The sequence below is a fragment of the Hyaena hyaena genome, unplaced genomic scaffold, assembly GCF_003009895.1.
Source record: "Hyaena hyaena isolate Hyena2069 unplaced genomic scaffold, ASM300989v1 scaffold_766, whole genome shotgun sequence".
Lineage (NCBI taxonomy): Eukaryota > Metazoa > Chordata > Mammalia > Carnivora > Hyaenidae > Hyaena > Hyaena hyaena.
The window spans coordinates 470824-489952 of record NW_024081398.1 but is presented as its reverse complement, the minus strand read 5'-3'; the positions used below and the strand labels follow the sequence as shown (position 1 = coordinate 489952).

Sequence of the window (19129 nt, the reverse complement as noted above, 5' to 3'; positions counted from 1 at the left end):
GGGGAGGAGGAGGGGAGAGGGGGAGTGGAGGAGGGGGAGGGGAGAAGGGGGAGGGGGAGGGGGAGGGAGGGGGGAGGGGGGGGAGGGGAAGGGGAGAAGGGGGAGGGAGAGGGGAGGGGGAGGAGGAAGGGGGAGGAGGAGGGAGGGGAGGAGGGGAGGAGGAGGGGAGGGGGAGGAGGAGGAATGGGCCTGGAGGGAGAGGCCCTGCTCCCGAGTCAGGCAGCAAGTAGGCAGGGTCTCCAGAGTAGCGCAGCGCCTCCAGGGCCCCATCCTCACCACAGCCCCCTGCCCCCCCATGGGCGCCCACGAAGGGCTCCTATGCCCTGTGTCTGGGCCAGGGACCCCGCGGGGGGGGGGGCAGGGCACAGGAGGGTGCTCCTGACCTGGAGCCCGTTCACTTCCTCACTCTGGATTTCTGTCCTGCTCGCCTCTTCACACCTACCTCGCTCCTCCTAGGGTCTCGGGGTCAGGGTCCTTTGGTCCTGAGCCTCAGCCTTGTTCCGCCCCACGCCCTAGGGCAGAGCGTGCTGGGCAGAGCTGGCTTGGAGACAAAAGGAAGCATCCGTAATTGGCCTGAGAACTTGGGGCCCACACCCCACCTTGCCTTGGTGCCCCGGTTGAGCTGACGCCTTTGTTTGTTTGCCTGGATCCACCCAGAGGGACGGGGCAGGAACAGGCTGAGATCAGTCGCAGTGAGGCTGCGCTGGGGACGGTGGCTCTGAGGACTGCGGCGGCCAGAGCTGGGGCCTGGGGCTGACCGGTGCTCACGGGCGTTGGTGTAGGCAGGGGGTCAGGCCTGGGCGCCTTACTGTTAAGGGTAGGAGTCAAGGTGGTTTATGTGCTCGTTTATTCAACAAGCATTTGTCACTCACTTCTGCTGACCCCTCACTACAGGAGTTTGAGATGCCGGCCGCCTGGAGGCTCGGGGCCAGTTGGGATTCGGGGTGGAATGATGCTTGGGAGTCGGCTCTGGTTGCAGTGAGTGTTGGCTTTGAGGTGGCCTGGGGGTCACGTGTGGGGTTGGTGTGGAAACGGGAACACAGGCTGGCGTGAGGCTTCTCCTTCCTCCCGGGCTCTGCTCCTTGACTGTCCGTCCCATGGCTCCCGGGCTCAGCTCTGCCCCCTGAGGCGCCCCGGCCTTACTGGGAGCCGGTTACTGACAGCAGCCATCTGTGCTCCTTCCCTCTGGCTCCCCTTCTGCCCTCCCTGCCTGGCGGTCCCACAGCTCAGTCGTGGAGCCTCGGATCTGTACCCTCCTCCCTCTCCATCCCCCTGTCCTGGGAAGGACACATGAGCCATAAGCTCCCACCCTCTGCCCGGCACCCCTGCGCACCTGCCCCGGGCTCGCTCCCATCTTCTGCATCTTGCACCTTTCTGTCTCCCGTGTGGCCAGGGTTCTAAGTGACGTGACCGCATCACCCCTTCCCTCCTTCATGGTCCATTTTCCAGGGTCTGCCAGCCTGCCCTTCCTCCTCCACCTTCAGAGAACCTTCTGTCCCGTCCCCCCAACTCACCTCACCACCTCTCACCGCCCTCATCGGTCCCGTGGGGCAGATGCCTCCTAGGACACCTGCCCCTCCCAGCGGCCCAGCAAGGAACTGGTGATTTTGTTGGGAAAAGCCATTTCTGCGGGAGACTGAAGTGTCGGGGAATGCTGGAGTCGGGGTGTGGAGTGGGGAAGTGCCTCCCCTCCCGGGTGAAGAGTGAGGCCCCCAGGTCACCCCTCCCCGCCCCCCATTAGCCCCATGCCAAGACTTCCGGGGAGGAGGGGGAGGGAGGAGGCTGGATAAAGTGCCAGGATCTCAGGAGAGGCCTGGGAAGGAAGGTCTAGAATGATTTGTGCAAAAGCCAGACAGTTCTCGCTGCCACCTTCCATTTCAGAGAATCTGCACGCACACCTGCCGAGGCCTGGGTTTCCAGAGGCTTCTCTGTTCCCCATTGGTCCTCCCTGCCCCCTCCTCCACCTCTCCCTGGTTCGGAGCCCTTGTGTGCTCCTCCCACCCCACCCCATCCATCCTGGGGAGGACGGAGAGCCTGGTCGTCCTCAATAACCTGGGGAGGCATAAGCCGCTCTTTGGAATGCGCGGCGCCCTGTCCTCCTCCCAGGGAGATAATCGAGGGGGAATATTGGCTCATCCAGGAAACGAGGTGCTAAATTTGTTGTGAGATCCGTGTCACAAGCAATCAAAGGGAACTTCTCCCCGTCGAGGGCTGGGCAGCGAAATGAGGAATCATTAGGTTGTTGCAGAGACTGGGGACAGTGGAGGTGGAGGAAGGAGAGACCCCCCCTTCCCCTGGTGGGGGACATCACAGGACATCCAATAGGGAAGGAAAGAACCAGACGCAGGAAGTGTGGGAAGGAAGAGGCAGGCCACCTTCTCCAACATTCCCCTATGCCTGGACGTCTGACCCTCTGCCACGGACCCCATCAAGCTCCTCTTCATGCAGCCTTAGTGAGCACCTCCATGGGGACCTGCTTCTGGCTTCTCCTCTGGTGCCTGGGCGGCCCCGAGGCTGACTCGAAACACGGGACAAAGAGACAAGTGAGCAGGGCTGGGCGACCCCAGATCGGTGAAGGTGTTGCCGGGGGCACAGACCTGAGTTTGGTTTGGGCGGGACAAGATGGGAAAATCAACACTTAATTTATACCAGGAGGACTGCCTGGAGGAGGAGATTGGAAGGTTGCTAGGCCATGGCAGGGTGACTGGCATGTACATGTGTGAGGTCGCTCTTCCCTTTCTGTTCACCGCCCGCCTCCGTCAGAGATGCTCTGGCTTTTGCGAGCGTACAGGTCCCAGGAAGAGTTGTCAGTATGCACAGGCTTGAAGAGAAGGTCTCTCGGGGCGCCTGGGGGCTCAGTCCTAAGCGTCCGACTCAGGTCATGATCTCGTGGCCCATGTTAGGCTCTGTGCTGACAGCTCAGAGCCTGGAACCTGCTTCAGATTCTGTGTCTTCCTCTCTCTCTGCCCCTCCCCTGTTCATGTTCTGTTTCTCTGTCTCAAAAATAAACTAAAAAAAAAAAAAAAAATAAAGAAAGAAGAGAAGGCCTCTCCATGGACCCTTGCCCCACCAGCGTCCTGCAAGCTTTGCAGCAATGGTTAGCTGAGTGGTGTCGGCATCCCCAGGCCCCCCTGTTCTTTTACCCCATGAACAGCGAACTGAGGCAGGGCAGGAAGATCAGGGCAGACAGAGTCGGGTTTGCAGCCCCACCGTCATCAACGCCACGGCCGTTGATTGCAGGGCCGCACCTCGGGGCCCCCGGGGCTCCCGCAGCAGATTAACATTCCACGCCCCTTGCACATGCAGGATGAACCGAGTCAGATGGATCGATCCTGCAGCCGGTCGGAGCTGCTTTGCTTTACGCAGGACTGATCCTGATGACCCCAACTCGGGGCCTCCAGAAGTGCCTTTGTGGGAAATCTTTTTAATGGAGATTAATTGGAAAAGCCTAGAATGTCCAAGTTATGGTGGCTACGTATCAACACTTGTATATAGATGCACGGTAACATAGACAAGCTCACAAGACGCGTGAACGCAAACAAGGACACATGCACCCCCCCACGCACACACGCGCGTGCACACACACACACACACACACACACACTCAGCAGCCACCTTACTGGCTTCTGACTCGCCCGACAGAGCTGACACCTCACCACTCTCTCTGCATCTTGGATCACCCACCGGGCTCCCACTTTTGTCTTTCTGCATCTAGACTTTGTGTCCAGTGTCTCTCAGCATAGAAGTTTCTAGAAGGTGGAGACTGGGGAATGCCCAGAAGGACGAAGTGTTCATTTTTTTATTTTAGTTTTGATTTATTTATTTTGTTCTGAGAGAGAGAGACAGTGTGTGCGAGTGGGAGAGGGGCAGAAGGAGACGGGGAAGAGAGAGAATCCTAAGCAGCCTCCGTTGCAGGGCAGAGCCGGATACGGGGCTCGATCCCACGACCCCGGGATCATGACCTGAGCCAAAATCAAGAGTTGGATGCTCAACCGACTGAGCCACTCGGGCGCCCCAGAAGTGTTTAGTTTTTAAAGAGCCATGCCCTTAGTTTCAATTTCTTTTTGTGCCTGAATTCCAGTGACTTCCAACTGCTCCCTGGTCGTCTAGGTCTCCATGGCTTGGCTCACTCTGTTCCCCTGTCTGGAATGCCACCCCACCCCCCACCGTCCTCTGGCTGTTGAACTCCTGCCTGTCGTCAGGCCTCAGTGCATTCTGGTCACTAAGTGTGTATTTATTGACTGTCTACTGCGTGCCAAGTAAGCCCTCCAGTGTCCAGCCTGTATGAGTGGAGGAGGCCAGCACTAGCAGAGGCCAGCAAGATACGGGTCTCAGGCCAGGGGAAGACCAGGATGGAGGTCAGACATACAGAAAAATGCGGCATTTCCACTGATCTAAGGTACTTTCCCCTCTGCCGATCCCCGTCATGGCGCTTGTCATCCTGTGTCTCTTAGACTGTGCCCTGGGAGGGGGAACAGCCCAGCGCCCAGGACAGTGCTTGCTCTGCATTTGACCCCAACAACATATTTATTGCATGAGTGGATAAATATTGAATTGAGCTGATTTTCTCTGGACTCAGTTGCTTTATCCATAAATTATCAATTCAAATAGTCAAAGAGCAAGCATTTATTGAGCACGTACTTTGTGCAAAGCACTTTTGCACCTGTTTGATTACATCTGTTGTCTCAAAGAGTTTACACGTCCTGTGAAAAAGGAGCCCAAATGAAATACAGTGTTGCTGCAGACCGAGCTACGGGTCTAAATTGACAGGATCCTGTGCTCGGGCCCCAGGGCTGACGTGCAGAGTTTCATGATTAATTGCCCTGAGACAAAAGCTTTCCTTCTAGCTTTGCCTTCCATCCCTAGACCATTTTTTGACCTGTTCTTTTCTCTGCCCCTGTGTTCTGTTCAGAATTTCTTCCTTTTAAACTCTGGTCTTGCAAACCATTTCAATCCACCTTGATCCAACTGTTACAGATTGATTGTTTGACAGGCGCATGTCTAAGTATGAAGAAAATACGGGAGGCGTGTAAATAGAATCATAAAGCACCAGAACTGAAAGAGACCTTAAATATGACCCCGAGCCGTCTGGGGCGTTGAGGACAGGAGGTGGTGCTCCCTTATCTGAGCACCTCTAGGGCTGGGGAGTGCACTGCCATGGGCTACTGGAAAGTTCTTGGCGTGGAGGCTGGTAATGAAGGCCAAATGATGGGGCCTGAGACACCCTGTGCTGCGGGCTGGCGGTGTGTCTGCGAAGTCGGCCTTTCTCGGAGACACTGCTTGGGGCCAGTGCCCCCCACCCCCACCCTCCATGCCTTCCTTTTTTTTTTTTTAAATGTTTTATTTATTTNAGTGCCCCCCACCCCCCCCCTCCATGCCGTCCTTTTTTTTTTTTTAAATGTTTTATTTATTTCTAGGAGAGAGAGAGAGAGAGAGAGCGTGAGCAGGGGAGGGTCAGAGAGAGAGGGAGTCACAGACTGAAACAGGCTGCAGTCTCTGAGCTGGCAGTCAGCACAGAGCCCGACGCGGGGCTCGAACCCACGAACCGCGAGATCATGACCTAAGCGAAAGTCGGACGCTTAACCGACTAAGCCACCCAGGCGCCCCCACCCTCCATGCCTTCCTATGTGAGTCGCTCACCTGGTTCGTAGAGTCTAGTTCATCTGGAAGTGCTAGAAAAATCTTCCAGGTCATCTGTGATGAAGGGTTCCCAGCCCCAGAAGAAGATAAAGTCTAACACCTAGATCTCCTGGGCTTTTTCTTTCTTTCTTTCTTCCTTCTTTTAATTTTGGGAGGAGCAGGAGGGGGTGCAGAAGTACAATAAAGCTCATTCAACTCAGAACTGGACAGGTGTCCTTAAGAGCCACTGTTTGGCAAGAGGAGACCCGAGTCTCCTGACTTTTTTTTTTTTTTTTAATTTATTTTGGAAAGAGAGAGAGAGACACACACAGCGTGAGCAGGGGAGGGGCAGAGAGAGAGGGAGTCACAGAATCCAAAGACAGGCTCCAGGCTCCAAGCTGTCAGCACAGAGCCCGACGAGGGGCTCGAACCCGAGAGCCCTGAGATCACCACCTGAGCCGAAGTTGGACGCTTAACCTACTGAGCCCCCCAGCCGCCTCCTTACTCCTGCCCACCTCCGGCTTGCGGATTTCTGAGTTGGTGCTATTCATTCTGGAGACCATTCCTTAAAGTGCCAGGAAACCTCTCCGGAGAGGCTCTGGGGAGCAGCCTGCATCTCCTCCTGGGCTTCCCGCCTACAGCGTGGGCGGGGCCACTCAGGGGTCCCATTCTGACCACCGCCGACTGCATGCGGAAGCCACATTCCTTTTTTTTTTTTGTAATTTTTTTTTTAAATATTTTATTTATTTCTAGGAGAGAGAGAGAGTGTGAGCAGGGGAGGGAGAGAGAGAGAGGGAGTCACAGACTGAAACAGGCTCCAGGCTCCGAGCTGGCAGTCAGCACAGAGCCCGACGCGGGGCTCGAACCCATGAACCGCGAGATCATGACCCAAGCGAAAGTCGGACGCTTAACCGACTAAGCCACCCGGGAAGCCACATTCCTAACGGGGCACCTGAGAAGGTACCCTTGAGCTGAGGAGGAGAACTTGCACTTGTGTGTGCCTGAGGCCCAGGAGGAGGGAGTGCAGCCGGGCCCCAGGCCAGGCAGGCTGTCGGTCAGTCGGTGAGGCTGGTGCACGGACCCGTCTGGAAGGCCCTCCCCACCCAGGACGCCCGTGGAGGGACCCGCCCAGTGGCATCGCTGGGCCATCTGCTCTGTGGGGAGAGACCAGGCCTGGAATTCCCTCAGACACGGCCCCACCTCATTCTCTCCTCCTGGCCCTCCCTGGCTAATCCTTGCCGAAATCCCTTCCATTTCTCAAGGATTTCACTCTTTCCTTTGACCTCAATGCTCGTGGCCTGGCCAGAAGGTGGCCTCAGATCCCTCTCCTCCCCTCTCCCCCCACACCGCCCTGGGTACAGCTTCCTCCATCTTCCTGGCCTTCTTTCCCATAGCCTCCCTCCTGCTGCCCCTTCTCCTCCCTCCTTTTAAAGGAGGGTTTCCAGGTAAGGACTTGTCCTCTGTCTCTTGCCTCCGGTGCAGGACGGGCGGGGCTTGGGGCCTGCAGACAGGGCCTCCGTAGCAGGAGGCAGGCCTGCCCCGAATACTTCTGTCCTTTGCTGGCCCTCAGTTTCTTCAGAGAGAGGTGCTGGGTTAGTGTTGAAGGTCCTGTGCCACTCTGACCTTCAGACTCTCTTTCTAATTTAATTTTCTTGTTTCCCTTTCCTGTCTGTCTTGCTTCCTTCTCTTTCACGCCCCAGGGGCACCTCAGCTCCTTCCTCCCTCCCTTCTTCCTTCCCATCCCTTCCTCTTTCTCTGCTCCTTCTCCTCCCTCTCTGTGCGCGTGGGGGCGTGGGGTGGGGACGGCTAGGGGCCAGCAGGTGCCGGGTGGGCGGAGGCAGAGGGCAGAGGGCCTGCTTCCCTTGCCGCCCCTCCCGGCCCCGCTCCTGCACCATTCCTGGTGCCTGGCTCCCGTCTCCTCGGCCTCTGGCTTTGTGACGGTCCTGGCCTCTGCCGCCCTCCTCCTCCCCTCTCTGTCTCCTGTCTGCGCTAAGTCCTTGCCAGCCACCTGCCTCCTCTCCCTCACCGCCCTTGCCTTCCCACTGAAGCCAGATTGAAATTCGGTTCTTCAGCAGAACCGTCCGCCATCCCCTCCCCCCCTTCCTGCTCCCGCTGTCATACCTGCTACAGCCAAGCCCACTTGGGCTCACGGTGCCCTTGTCCTTCCCAGAGAACATCCTCAGGGTCCTCTGCCAGGGCACATTTGCATAGAGTTGTCAGATCAGGTCTGGCCCAGGTGTCATTGTGCTGCCAGGGCCAGGGGGCTGGAGGCCCAAATGGGAGCTGGGTGGGGGAGGGCGCGTGTTCCCAGCTGCACCTGCCAGTCTTTTTTAGTTCCGGAGCTCCAAGTCCTTGTGGGTGGGCCTGGGCTGACGGGTCACCTCAGAGGCCAGGGCTGCCTGCCCTCTGCCCCTCCCCCTTCCCACCCCGAGCTTAGTGCAGGGGATGCAGGGAGCCCTGGTGGGGAGTGCCTTGCAGGGGAAGCGAAGAGGGGCCTTCCCTCCCTGTGCTGGGTCCCTGGCCGGGTCTTCTGCGCCACGGTCCTTGCGTCACAAAGCCACAGACTGGCCTCTACCCCCCGCGGGGAGGTCACCAGTGTGGCCTGGCCGCAGGTGCGCCGGCTCTGCCCCGCACAGTCCAAGAGGGGCGGGCACAGGGCTGCGTCCTTGGAGGGTCAGCGAGTCCTGGCTGAGGCCCCAGGACAGCAGGCCATGCTGCGGAATCTCAGAACGTCACAGCGGGAAGGCCCTGGGGGTCCGAGTGTTCAGCTCCCTGTCTTTATAGTTGAAGGAAGCTTCAACCCAGGCTAGGGAAGCCACCTCCCCGAAGTCACTCAGCCGGGTGGGGGCAGAGCCAGGACCAGATAAGCCCATGTCTCCTGACTTCCGGCCCACAGCGCGTCTGTCCCTCCCTGGCCTGTGCTGGCCAGGTCCCCTTGTCTCTTTCAGGTTTCTGTCCTGCTTCTCCGTGACTAACGCACTGGCCCAGACCAGTAAACCCGTGCCCCCCGTCACGGGGAGGATCAGCCAGGCCCTGGGGCCAGCCTCTGCAGCCGGCCTCTGTGGTCTGCTCGGATGCAAGGAGACCAGGCCAGATTGTGGCCACTTGTAAAATCCCATCTGGTCCCTGGAAAGATTCCCCTTCGGCTGTCCCCACCATACCCCGGCCTTGGAGATGGCATCAGGCTGGCTTGGCCAGGCAGGTTGGGCGGAGGAAGGAGAGACCCACTCTTCTGCCTGTGACTTGAGGTGGGGGTGGGAAGGTGGGGGAGCTTGGTTGGGTAGGTTGAGTCAAGGCACTGAGGCCCCTGCTGTCCAGGGTGACTTTTTCATGTCAGACCGTGCAATGAAGGCAGGCAGACAGCAGCGCGGGGGCGCTGAGAGTCTGAATGTCTGCAGACTTGTCTGGGGGCTCACCCCGAGGTCTGCTCCCAGCCACGCCTGAGGTTACCTGCTGGCAGCCTCCCGTGCCCTGGTTCATCATCTGTCAGGGCTTCTCGAAAAAGCCGTATCACATATGGACTTTTTCCGATTGTGGGCTGGACGCTACATCCTTCAAGTCGGCAGAGGCACAGCCCCCCAGCCCCCGCAGCGGGGAGCCCCTGGCCCCAGGGTCCTGAGCCCCCTTCTGTCTGCATCTGTGTGTCTCTGCTCCCAGTGTTCCCGCTCTCTCCGCCCCAGCCAGCACCCCTCCTGCCCTCCCTCGCTCCCTCCCCCGCTTCTGCCGCCTTCTCTCCTCTATCAAAAGTGCAAATCTCCCTTTCTCCTCTCCTTTCCCCTTGGCTGGCCCGGCCGGCCCGGGAGAATCACAATCCTCTTTTCTGCGTGAGATGAGAGAAGCCAAGGGGAGGGGCCCTCCCTGGCTGTTGTATTTTTCATAGAGCAGGAAGGGAACGGCTGGGGTTGGGGAGAGAGTCTGGGGGGACGGTGGGCGAGCGAAGATGTGAGAGCAGGCAGCGGGGCCAGCGGGGCTGGAGGGGGAGTGCAGTGTGGGGAGATTTAGTTCCATCTGAAAGCTGTCGGTGCGAATCAAAGGCTTCCCTTTGAACCAGCAGCAATCTGGAGTGCAGAGCTCGGGACGGCTCCGCCCAGGGGGCTCATTAACCGCGCGTTTGATAAATCCGGGGAGACAGGGCCCGGCCTCCACCAGCCCTTCTCCTGCAGCCCAGCTTCCTTGGCCTTTCTCCCTCTCTGGTTCCCGGCCGGCCCGGCAGGCAGGGCTGGGGGAGCACATGTGCCGAGGCTCGGGTGCAGACAGGGGCCCGTGGGGTGCAGAAGCATGCATGCGCCTGGGTGCAGTCGCGCGAGAGGGGCGTGTGTGCACACCTGCTCCGTATGGGACACGTGTGCCCTCAGGGAGCACGGGCGTGTGTCCGAGAATCTGTACGCTAGAGGTCACTTCCTAGTTCCGAGTCAGAAATGGGACTCGACCTCTGTCCTCACCAGGCCCAGCGGGAACGGGAGAGGACGCGGGGGCAGGTGGCCCCTCCTGGCGTAGCCAACTCTGGAGAGCAGAGCTGGAGGGCAATGTCGCCTGAGGAGGGGAGGAGGAGAGGGTCCCCCCGGGGGACGGCATCAAGGGGACGTGCAGAGGCACCAAGAAGCCAGCTTGCACAACGGCCAGGGCGAGCCCCGAGGTCCCAGTGGTGGGGAGAGCGGGCAAGACAGCAGTAGCCAGGTGGGCACGGTGACAGTCCGGGAGCCAGGTGTCCTGGCCCCTTGCTTTGCTCCCTGGCCCCGCTACTCACCAGCTATGTGGCTTCAGGGAAGTTGCTTTTCTCTGAGCCTCAGATCTTACCGGGGAGAATAACGGCACCTGCCTCACTGGGCTGTTGTGTATAGGAAGTGAGCTGGCCTGGGGTTGGGTATATGCGACCCAGGGAGGTGCGCGGGCCCGGGAGGTGCGCGGCCCAGGGACTGGCTCTTTACAGTCAGGGGCTGTTTGTTACCACTGCTGCTGGAGGACATTGGTGGCTTAGCACTAACGTTTTGCAAATTGCCGAAGCGTCTCTGCGTGCTGTTGATGTCCTACAGCCCTGGGAACCACTGTCCTCCGTGTAGGGATATACACGCCAAGCTTCTCCTGTGGTTGGTGACAGCGCGTGGACCACGTCCCGCGTGGCTGCGGGGTACTGGCCAGCCCCACGTCGAGGAGCACGGCCCTGCCCAGAGGCAGACAGGATGACGCTGGGAGTCGGAGGAGAAAAGTGGGGATCAGAAGTCGTGGAGGGTCTCTGGGGCGGGGCGTGAGTGCAGCGCGTCCTGGAAATGCTTCTTGGGTATTCCTGTGGCGTGGCACGGCGCCAGCGGCGGGGGCCATGCATCTGAGAAGACCGGGTTCATTCTCATCTCTGCCTCTAAATAATGTCTGTGCCTTAAGCGCCCTGAGCTTCATGTCCCTTTCCTCTAAAATGGAGATGGCGGCCACCGCCGAGCGGTGGATTATCAGGCGGGAAACGAGGTCTGTGTAAGGCACCTGCCTCTGTGCCCGGCGCAGAGCTGGCATCTCATAATTGGGAGTTATCACTATTAAGGGACATTGCTGGGACTGAAGGGACGAGAAAGGTAAATCAAAGCGTCTCTGTTCTCCAGGGGCTCCCAGGAGAGTGGGAGAGCCCGAAACACACACACAAGTAAGTTATAATCCAAGGCAGCTGTGAGAAGTGTTGTAACCTGGAGCCCAAACAATGTGGGGGCAGAATGGGGGAGGGGTCAGGAGTGGGGGAGCAATGAGAGGTGGGGTGGGCAGTCGTGGGGGGAGGTGCCCAGGGAACCTGAAAGGAAGGAGGCCTGGGGGAGGGAGGTGGTAGGAATGGGGGTATCTGCAGCTCTGACCCCTCCTCAGCTTGGGTGAGAAGCACAAGCCCCCCTCCCACGCACCCCCAATGCGCTCTTCGTGTCTCCCCAGCCGTTCACCTGCCTGCAGACCCCTGGGGACCTCCTGTCCCGGGTGGGGGCATCAGGAACCTGCCCGGCCTCCTGGCGCACATGCCTAGAGGGAAGAAGTGCACAGTAACCAGAGGCCCTCTGCGTCTCCCCCTCCATCTCCGGGACCCCCACCTCCTGCTCCTCTGCCTTGGCCTGGCTCCATGACTCTCAGGGTCACTGTGTCACTGGGGCCTGCCCGCTGCCTTTCCCTGCAGACCATCCCCCTTGCCTCCTCCTCCTCATCACGACCCAGTCTGCCCGCCTGCTTCTCCTCATCTCATTCCCGCCCCTCGCTCCCCTCGCCCCTGCTCCATGTGGGTGTCCCTGTCCAGCCTCCCCTGAGTCCCTGTGGCCCACGACTGTCCTCACGATGGCTGCTTACGACACCCGCACCCTGATGGTGTCGGAAGGCAGGGAGGCCACAGATCAGATCTGGTGGGACTTCATTCCCAAGGAGTACCCCTGGCAGGTCATGCTGCCCCCCCGTGCCCCCAGGAGCTGCAGGGGCAGGGCGGGCCGGGCAGGCAGGGCGGGCCAGGGTGGTGCGCTGGGAGACCTGGTCTGTGGTCTGCGGTCATGGTCTTCCTGCGGCCAGCCCCCCCCCGGCCCCTCACAGTGAGCCGTGCCCGTGCATGTTTGGTGCCGGAGAGGGATGGGGCTCAGGTGGGACTACGGTTTGGCCCCCAATGGCAGTGCAGGCTCTGCTCTGTCACACGCGGTGGGAGGACCAGGCCCCCAGGGCCCCTGAGGCATATGTGTGTTCTTGCTGGCCTCCAGTACTGGCTCTTGGGTCTGACGTTCAGGAGTAACCCAGTACCCCCTTCTCTGTCATAAGGCCTCCAGGACACGCCTGCCTTTGCTCCGGTGTCTTGCCTGCCATCTGTCTGTACCTCCCTCTCACTTTCTAGGCGTTTCCTTGGCAAGCCCCACCGTTGCATCACAACCTTCCAGGGTCCTGCCTCCCCTACCCATCCCAGCTCTGTTCCTCACTCCCTCTTCCAGGGAGCCTCTCAGGACTGACTGTGCATCCCGCCCCCAGCACTTTCCTGTGTCCCTGCATTGAGAACCCAGCCTGTCCCGCCCTGTCCCCTGCCCTGTCTCTGCCTTCGCAGGAAGCATCCTCTGCCTCCCTTCCTTGATGGGGCGGGGGGTCGGGGGGAGACAGAAGTGCTCACTCCTTGGGAGCACCTGCTGTGGGCGTGGCAGCCAGGCCACTGTGCTGGGTGGGGGGCTGGAACTCTGAGGGACACAGCCCAGACTCCAGGAGCCCCCAGGGCTCAGGCACAAGGGTGAGCAGCACAGTGGGGGCCGGACGACAGCAGAGGTAAGAAGGGCTCAGAGGGCAAGCGGGGAGTCATGGAAGACTTCACAGGTCATTGCTTCCATCCCCGTGTCTCAAGCTAACCTGCTTCAAGTAGGCCTAAAGCAAAGCAGGTCTTACTCAGATCCCCGAGTCTATAGATACTGCCTTCTCTGTCATGTCCCCGCTCCGGTCTCTGGGCTGCCTCTAATGATCCGGCTGCCCAGGGCAAGGAAGGGCCCTAGGGACCCGTCAGTGGGTGAATGCAGGGGGAGGTACCAGGCCTGCCATACGCCTGACCCCACAAGCCTTCACAGAACCCGGGAGGTGGGCATTGTCACGCCTCGGTTTACCAGGGAGGGGGGAGGCTCAGAGAGTGACTTGGGCAAGGTCACAGTTAGGAAGTGGCACCGGCACTGTCCCCTTCACCTGTGCTCCTAAAAGGGACCCTGCAGTCCATGCCCAGACTTGTCACTGTGCAGATCAGCTGGGCTGGGGGAAGAGGCACGCCCAAGCCGCCCGGCTCCTCCCTCCGGCAAGATCCGCATCTCTGCCTCCGACCACAGGGCTTCACTCTCCATCCTGCCACCCGGTTGGCTTCTTAGTGTTTCCTGGAGACCTCGGTGGGAGGCCAGGGTGTTCGGGACCCACGCGGGAAAGCTGAGAATACGAGTCCCATCTCTGAGCCAGGGGTGACGGGCCACCTCCCTCCCCCCCCCCCGCCCCGAGCCCTTGACTTGGGCTCCGGGCCGTGGGAAGGAGAATCGTGAGTGGAGGGGCTTGCAGCTCATAGCAGCACTAGAGAATGCGCAAAGATATGAATAAATTTGAATAATAATAAGGACAGCGCCTGAATTAATAATGCTGGCTGCTCACCTGACCCACCCCCTCCCCCAGGATCTCAGCACCTGCTACTGAAATCCCTGGAAATGGGGGATGGAGGGCAGGTCAGCAGAGTCAGGAGCTGCCCCCCGGCTGTGGGGAGGGGCCCTGTTTCGAAGTTCACAGCCCGGGTGGACCCCGGGAGCTGGATTTGTACACTAACCCGAGAGAAAAGAGGCTGCCTCGTTGTATTAAATCATACGCTGGCCATCACTCCCAGCCCTGCCCCCTCTCTCTCTGTCCCCTTTGTGTACAGCAAACAATGTGGGTGTCAGATGTCCAGGGAGACTCAGAGGGAGGAGACAGCACGGTCCTTGGCTTTGGAGGAGAGGTTCCCTTTCTGGTAGAAACGGACAGTGCAAACCCCCCCACCCACCAGCTGCCTTCTACCCCATGAGAAAAACATGGGCATAGACTCTTATAGTTTGGGACAGGAACGCCATGGATAGAGTTGTGACAGCAGGGCTGGATGATGGATGGGACAAGCCGTGTGTGTCTGAGTTGCTAAGGGATCAATCCAGGAGGACTTCCTGGAAGGAGGGAATGTAGGGCCAGTTTGGAGAGAATGGGGAGAAATGGAGCCAAAGGAGGAAACAGAACGGAGGGGCTGAAACCTGGGGTCTGTCTGTCTCTGGTGGCTTCGAGGGAGATCTCCGAATGAGGGACGGGTTCCCTCCACTTACACACAGGAGTGATGGAAGGAAAGAGAAATTTTGGAAAGGGTTGGGTTTGGGGATTGCGGTCTCTGCAGAGACGTGGGAGCTGGGGAGGGTAAGAAGGGAGAGGAGTCCCCTGAGCTCTGGACAAAGCTGACAGATTGGGGACGGAGCTGGAAGGCCGCAGACCTCCCTCTTTGCCGGCTCCCCTCTCCCCCACAGCCCGGGCAGCCGGAGCGAGGAGCCCAGGCCTGCCGGTTGCGGCTGCGGGACCAGCGCTGGCTCGCGGGGAGCGGGGGGAGCCCGGGGGGGCGGAGGAGCAGCCGCAATCCAATTCCCTGCTCCATTTGGGCTCCACAATTAAAGGCAATTACTCTGCAGCTCTCTAATCAAACGCGCCCGGCCGGGCGGCCAGCCGGGCAGCCATGTGTGGCTCGGCAGCCCGAGGGAGAGGGAAACAGTCACGGCGCCGGCGGCTCAGCACACGGGTCGCTGTGTCCGCGTGTCCTCAGCCATGCCCCTGAGCTGGGGGGCAGGGGGCGGGTGTGCCGAGAAGTGGGCTCCGAAGCTTGTCGTGGACACTCGGAGACCCAGACAGCCTGGGGACGCGCCTGCCCTTGCGTGCCCGCCGCGTGCATTCTCGGGGGCGGTTCCTGCGCGGTTGCGCCCGTGCGCTACTTCAGGGTGGCTCGTACGACGCGTGCAAGGGTCCGGTGGCATATTCATGCCCAGGGATTGAGGGGTGGTGGTATGACCGTGTCATGCACGCAGCATGCATTGACAGGGGCGCGGGGAGCAGCGGGGGCGGAACCATACTGGGACCTGGAGGGGGGAGCCTTAGGATGGAGTCCGCACCCTGCCACTCGCTCCCCCCACCCCGCCCCTGCACCCCTGGGTAATTTCCTCGGCCCCCTGGACGCAGCGTCCTGTCTGTAACACGAGAGGGCTATTTATACCACTGCACCGCTCCTCTGAGCTGAGCCTCGGCTCCGAAACCCGGCCCCCAGGGGCGCGGGGAGGAGGGAATCCAGCACTCGAGCGAGCGAGCCGGTGCATCGTGGAGGGCAGGGCTGGGCTGCAGTGGAGCGGGGGGCTGGGGCGTGGCCCCTGGTGGAATGCCTTCCCCGCTGCGTGGCCTCACCGCATGCCGGTTTGGCTTTGCCAGGGACCCAGACCCGCTTCAGCCAGGAGCCTGCGGACCAGACGGTGGTGGCGGGACAGCGGGCGGTGCTCCCCTGCGTGCTGCTCAACTACTCGGGCATCGTGCAATGGACCAAGGACGGGCTGGCACTGGGCATGGGCCAGGGCCTCAAAGGTGAGTGGGCCGCCCCCGGCGCGGCATGCGGGCTCCTTGTGCCCCTCCCTGGCACACAGCCCTGGGCCATCGCCCCTCCTCAGCTCCTCTCCACCTCCCCTCTCTGTGCTCCGGCCTCCCCTCTCCCATCTATGTGAGGCTCGGCCTCTCCCCTCTCCTCCTGGGCTCTGCCTCCACTGCCTTCCCGGCCCCGAAGCTCTACCTTTCTGCCAGAGAGATGGAGGGAAAACAAGAGACCTTTACGTAAGAGAGCTGCAGACAGACAGACAGACGGACAGCAGGAGGAGAGGTGCTCCGGGCAGAAGGTGGTGAGGCCGAGTGTCCTGCAGGCACGGGGGAGAGCATGGGTACCCTCTGTCCGGCAGGTGCCCCCTGCCCGGCTGGCTTTGCTCCAGACCCTGTCCTGCCTCTGCCCAGGTGACGTCTGCTCAGAGGCCGAAAACCTGTTTTAACATCAGCAGAGCCCTTATTTATCTAGGCGTTCAAGAAGACTTTATTAAGCACCACGCAGCCAGTGCTGAAGCCTACCTAACGATTCAGTATAACAAAACCACAGCCTCCTATATTACAAAGCAAAGGAAGGTGCCCTGGGGAGGGCCGCCCCGCAGTGGCTGAGGAGTCAGACCTGTGGGTTCTTGTCCTGCCTCTGCCGCCTGTGAGCTGGGTGGCCTTAGGAAATCCACTTCACCTCTCTGGGCCGCAGTTTACTACTGTGTAAAAATAGGTACAGTCGTCACGAGCTTAGGAGTGGCATTTGTGACTTTCGAACCAAACGAGAGAAGATGCTGTGTGACAAGTCACCGGCCACGTGAAGCAGTGCTATGATGCAAGCACTGGAGGGGCTGTGTATTTTTATTCTTTTTGTTGTCCGAGGTTTGAGATTGTTTGCTTTGGCCTCTGCAGATTAGCACAGGGAGGGGGAATTTGTCCGTGCAGGGAAAGAGATGGGCTGGTGGGTCTATTGATGATAGAAAGAGAGAGAAACTGGGAGAGAGATCAATAGATAATGGGTGAGAAGGATCAATATTCCCTGGACAGAGGGAGATAATGGGAGGGAGGTGGTGGTGAGCCCGGGAGAAGGGTGCCCAGGAGGGGGTGCAGGCCTGCAGGGGAGGGGTCCAGAGGCTCACAGGCCACCCTGCCACGGCTGTGGCTTCTCCAGGGACTGTGTGGGTTAGGGACTCCTTCAGGGGCCCGGAGGACCTGCCTCATCCGTCCTTCGCATCACCAGTGAGGGTGTGGCCTTGACCTGCCTTGGCCCCCCCCGGCCCCAGGGAGCCCCATCTGTGCTGCGATGCCCTATATTTCCAGCACCCACATGCCCTCCCCCTCTCCCCCTCCTTTTCTCTCTGCTTTCTCCCCCTCTTTCTTTCCTACTATTATGAGAGACATTTGTCTGCAAACAGCTCTGGAGATTTCTGCTCACCTCCCCCCTGGGTGTGCCTGTCGCTCCTGCTCCAGGGGTGACATCACAGTGTCCCACCTGGGACGTCATCCCCGGCTTAGCCGCTTGACGAGGTCCCAGGCCAGGGCGGGGGGAGGAGTACTGGCCCCCGCATGGGGACGAGGAGGGGGGACGGGACCCTTGTGGGCCCGGGCGGTCCCAGCTGGCTCCCAGGCTGGCTCGGGTCGGGGGCTCACCCCGCCCGCCCTGTACACGTGTCCCTGCAGCCTGGCCGCGGTACCGGGTCGTGGGCTCTGCGGACGCCGGGCAGTACAACCTGGAGATCACGGACGCCGAGCTGTCTGACGACGCCTCCTACGAGTGCCAGGCCACGGAGGCTGCCCTGCGCTCGCGACGGGCCAAGCTCACCGTGCTCAGTAATGCCCCAGCCCCCCCAGCTCCTCCCCCCCCCCCCCGTGTCCCTGGGACTCCTCATCCTTCTCCAAACGCCTCCCAAGGTGGGAGGCCGAGGGAGAGTGGCAGAGGAGAGTGAAGCGGGTGTGTGGGCCTCCCCTGGCGGGACTGTGGGGGTGTGAGGCCTGGCATCCTGTGTGTCGGGCGGGACCGGGCTCCTCCTGCTGGACGTGAGCCCCCCCCAACCCCCGCCCGGGCAGAGTCGAGGTGGTGGAGACGCAGCCCCTCCTGGCCCAGGCTTGTTGGTGAGGGAGCCTCTCCGTCCTCCCCTGCCACCTCCGCCCCAGCACCTGCCCCTTGGGCTCTCCTCCTCCTCACTCCCCTACCCCTCCACCCCCCTACCCTCCACCACACCTCTCCTTTCCTCCCTGGGTGCTGAGACCAGAAGGAATGAGCCCCGAGGGCTGAGCTGAGCTGAGCGCTGGGGTTGGCTGAGCGATGGGGTTGAGGTCGGTCGCAGGGCCGTGCCCCTCCCTCTTCCTCTTGGCCTCCACTGTCCCTTCCCTGTTTCCTACTGAAATCGGGAGAAGTGAGACACGCCCCTGGGGAGGGAGGAGCGGAGACGCTTGGACTCGAGGAGGGTCTTACTTGGGGCTGGAGAGGCCATGGGAAGGTGACAAGAAGTCTTCCCTCTGTCAGGGAACGGCTGGACTAGGAGTCAGGACAGCCGGGCCATTTTGGCACCGTGATCCGAAGAGGTCACGACCCCGGGGGACCAGTCTGCCCGTGGCTAATGTGTCGTGATGACAGCAGCCTTTCCTTAGCAGCCTCCACTTTGCCGCTCCTGCCCAGGGAGCTGTGAACTGGGAGGGTCTGAGCAGCGAGGTGACGGGGTGTCAGGGCCCTGCAGGGCCGGGGCTCAGGGCTCTTGCTCTCTGAGCGAGGCATGGCACCCACGTTAGGGGGGTTAGGTGGGCCCCAGGGATGGGTGTGGGCTGCCATGATGGCACCTCCCATCCCTCGCTGGGGTGCGAGTGAGCCCCGTCCAGCCCGGGCCACCTGAGGAAACATGAAATTCCCGGGAGTCTTTGTCTCTCCTTTCCCCCCCTCCCTAACGGCCTGTGTTTGGGGTCCTGGAGATTCTGGAGAACTCCCATCCCATCGTAACGAGGAGGCCCTGATACCCTCTTCTCTCTCCCCCCGGACCCCCAGACACAGACAAATAGATGACAAAAGGCCAGCCAAGCCCCTGGGCATCACAGGAAGGGGGCTTATAATGGCATGCAGTGGCTTGGTTCACTCAAGGAAGGCTTCCTGGAAGAGGAGATGATCAACAGGGACCCTGATGGAGGACCTTGTTAAAAAAGCTTGCAGGCCACGGAGGGAGAGCGCACAGTGGGGCTGTTGGGTGGCTCGTTTGGAGGGCACAGTCCGTGTGCAGCGTGGGGGCCTTCCCAGCATATCTGGGTGACTCGGGGGGCACGGGGGGCAAGGCAGGGCCCCAGAGGAAAAGAGGTGAGAGGTTAGTGCAGTCTCCTTTCCCTTGCTCGTCTCCACCTCAGCCTCCTGCAGAGATGCAGAGATATCTCATGCATACTCCCTGCTCACCTGCTTCCACCCACCTTGGCTCGT

General features: G+C 60.5%; 1 protein-coding gene across 3 annotated transcripts in view; it reads left to right on the top strand.

Moving 5' to 3' along the window:
• The window catches only part of KIRREL1 (kirre like nephrin family adhesion molecule 1), a 95525-nt gene that overhangs the window by 64293 nt on the left and 12103 nt on the right, over positions 1–19129 (top strand). For all 3 annotated transcript variants that reach the window (XM_039218505.1, XM_039218506.1, XM_039218504.1), the window contains exons 2-3: positions 15550–15699; positions 17371–17520. In XM_039218505.1, the coding sequence (XP_039074436.1) occupies positions 15550–15699; positions 17371–17520 (300 nt within the window). The remainder of the gene's footprint in view (positions 1–15549; positions 15700–17370; positions 17521–19129) is intronic.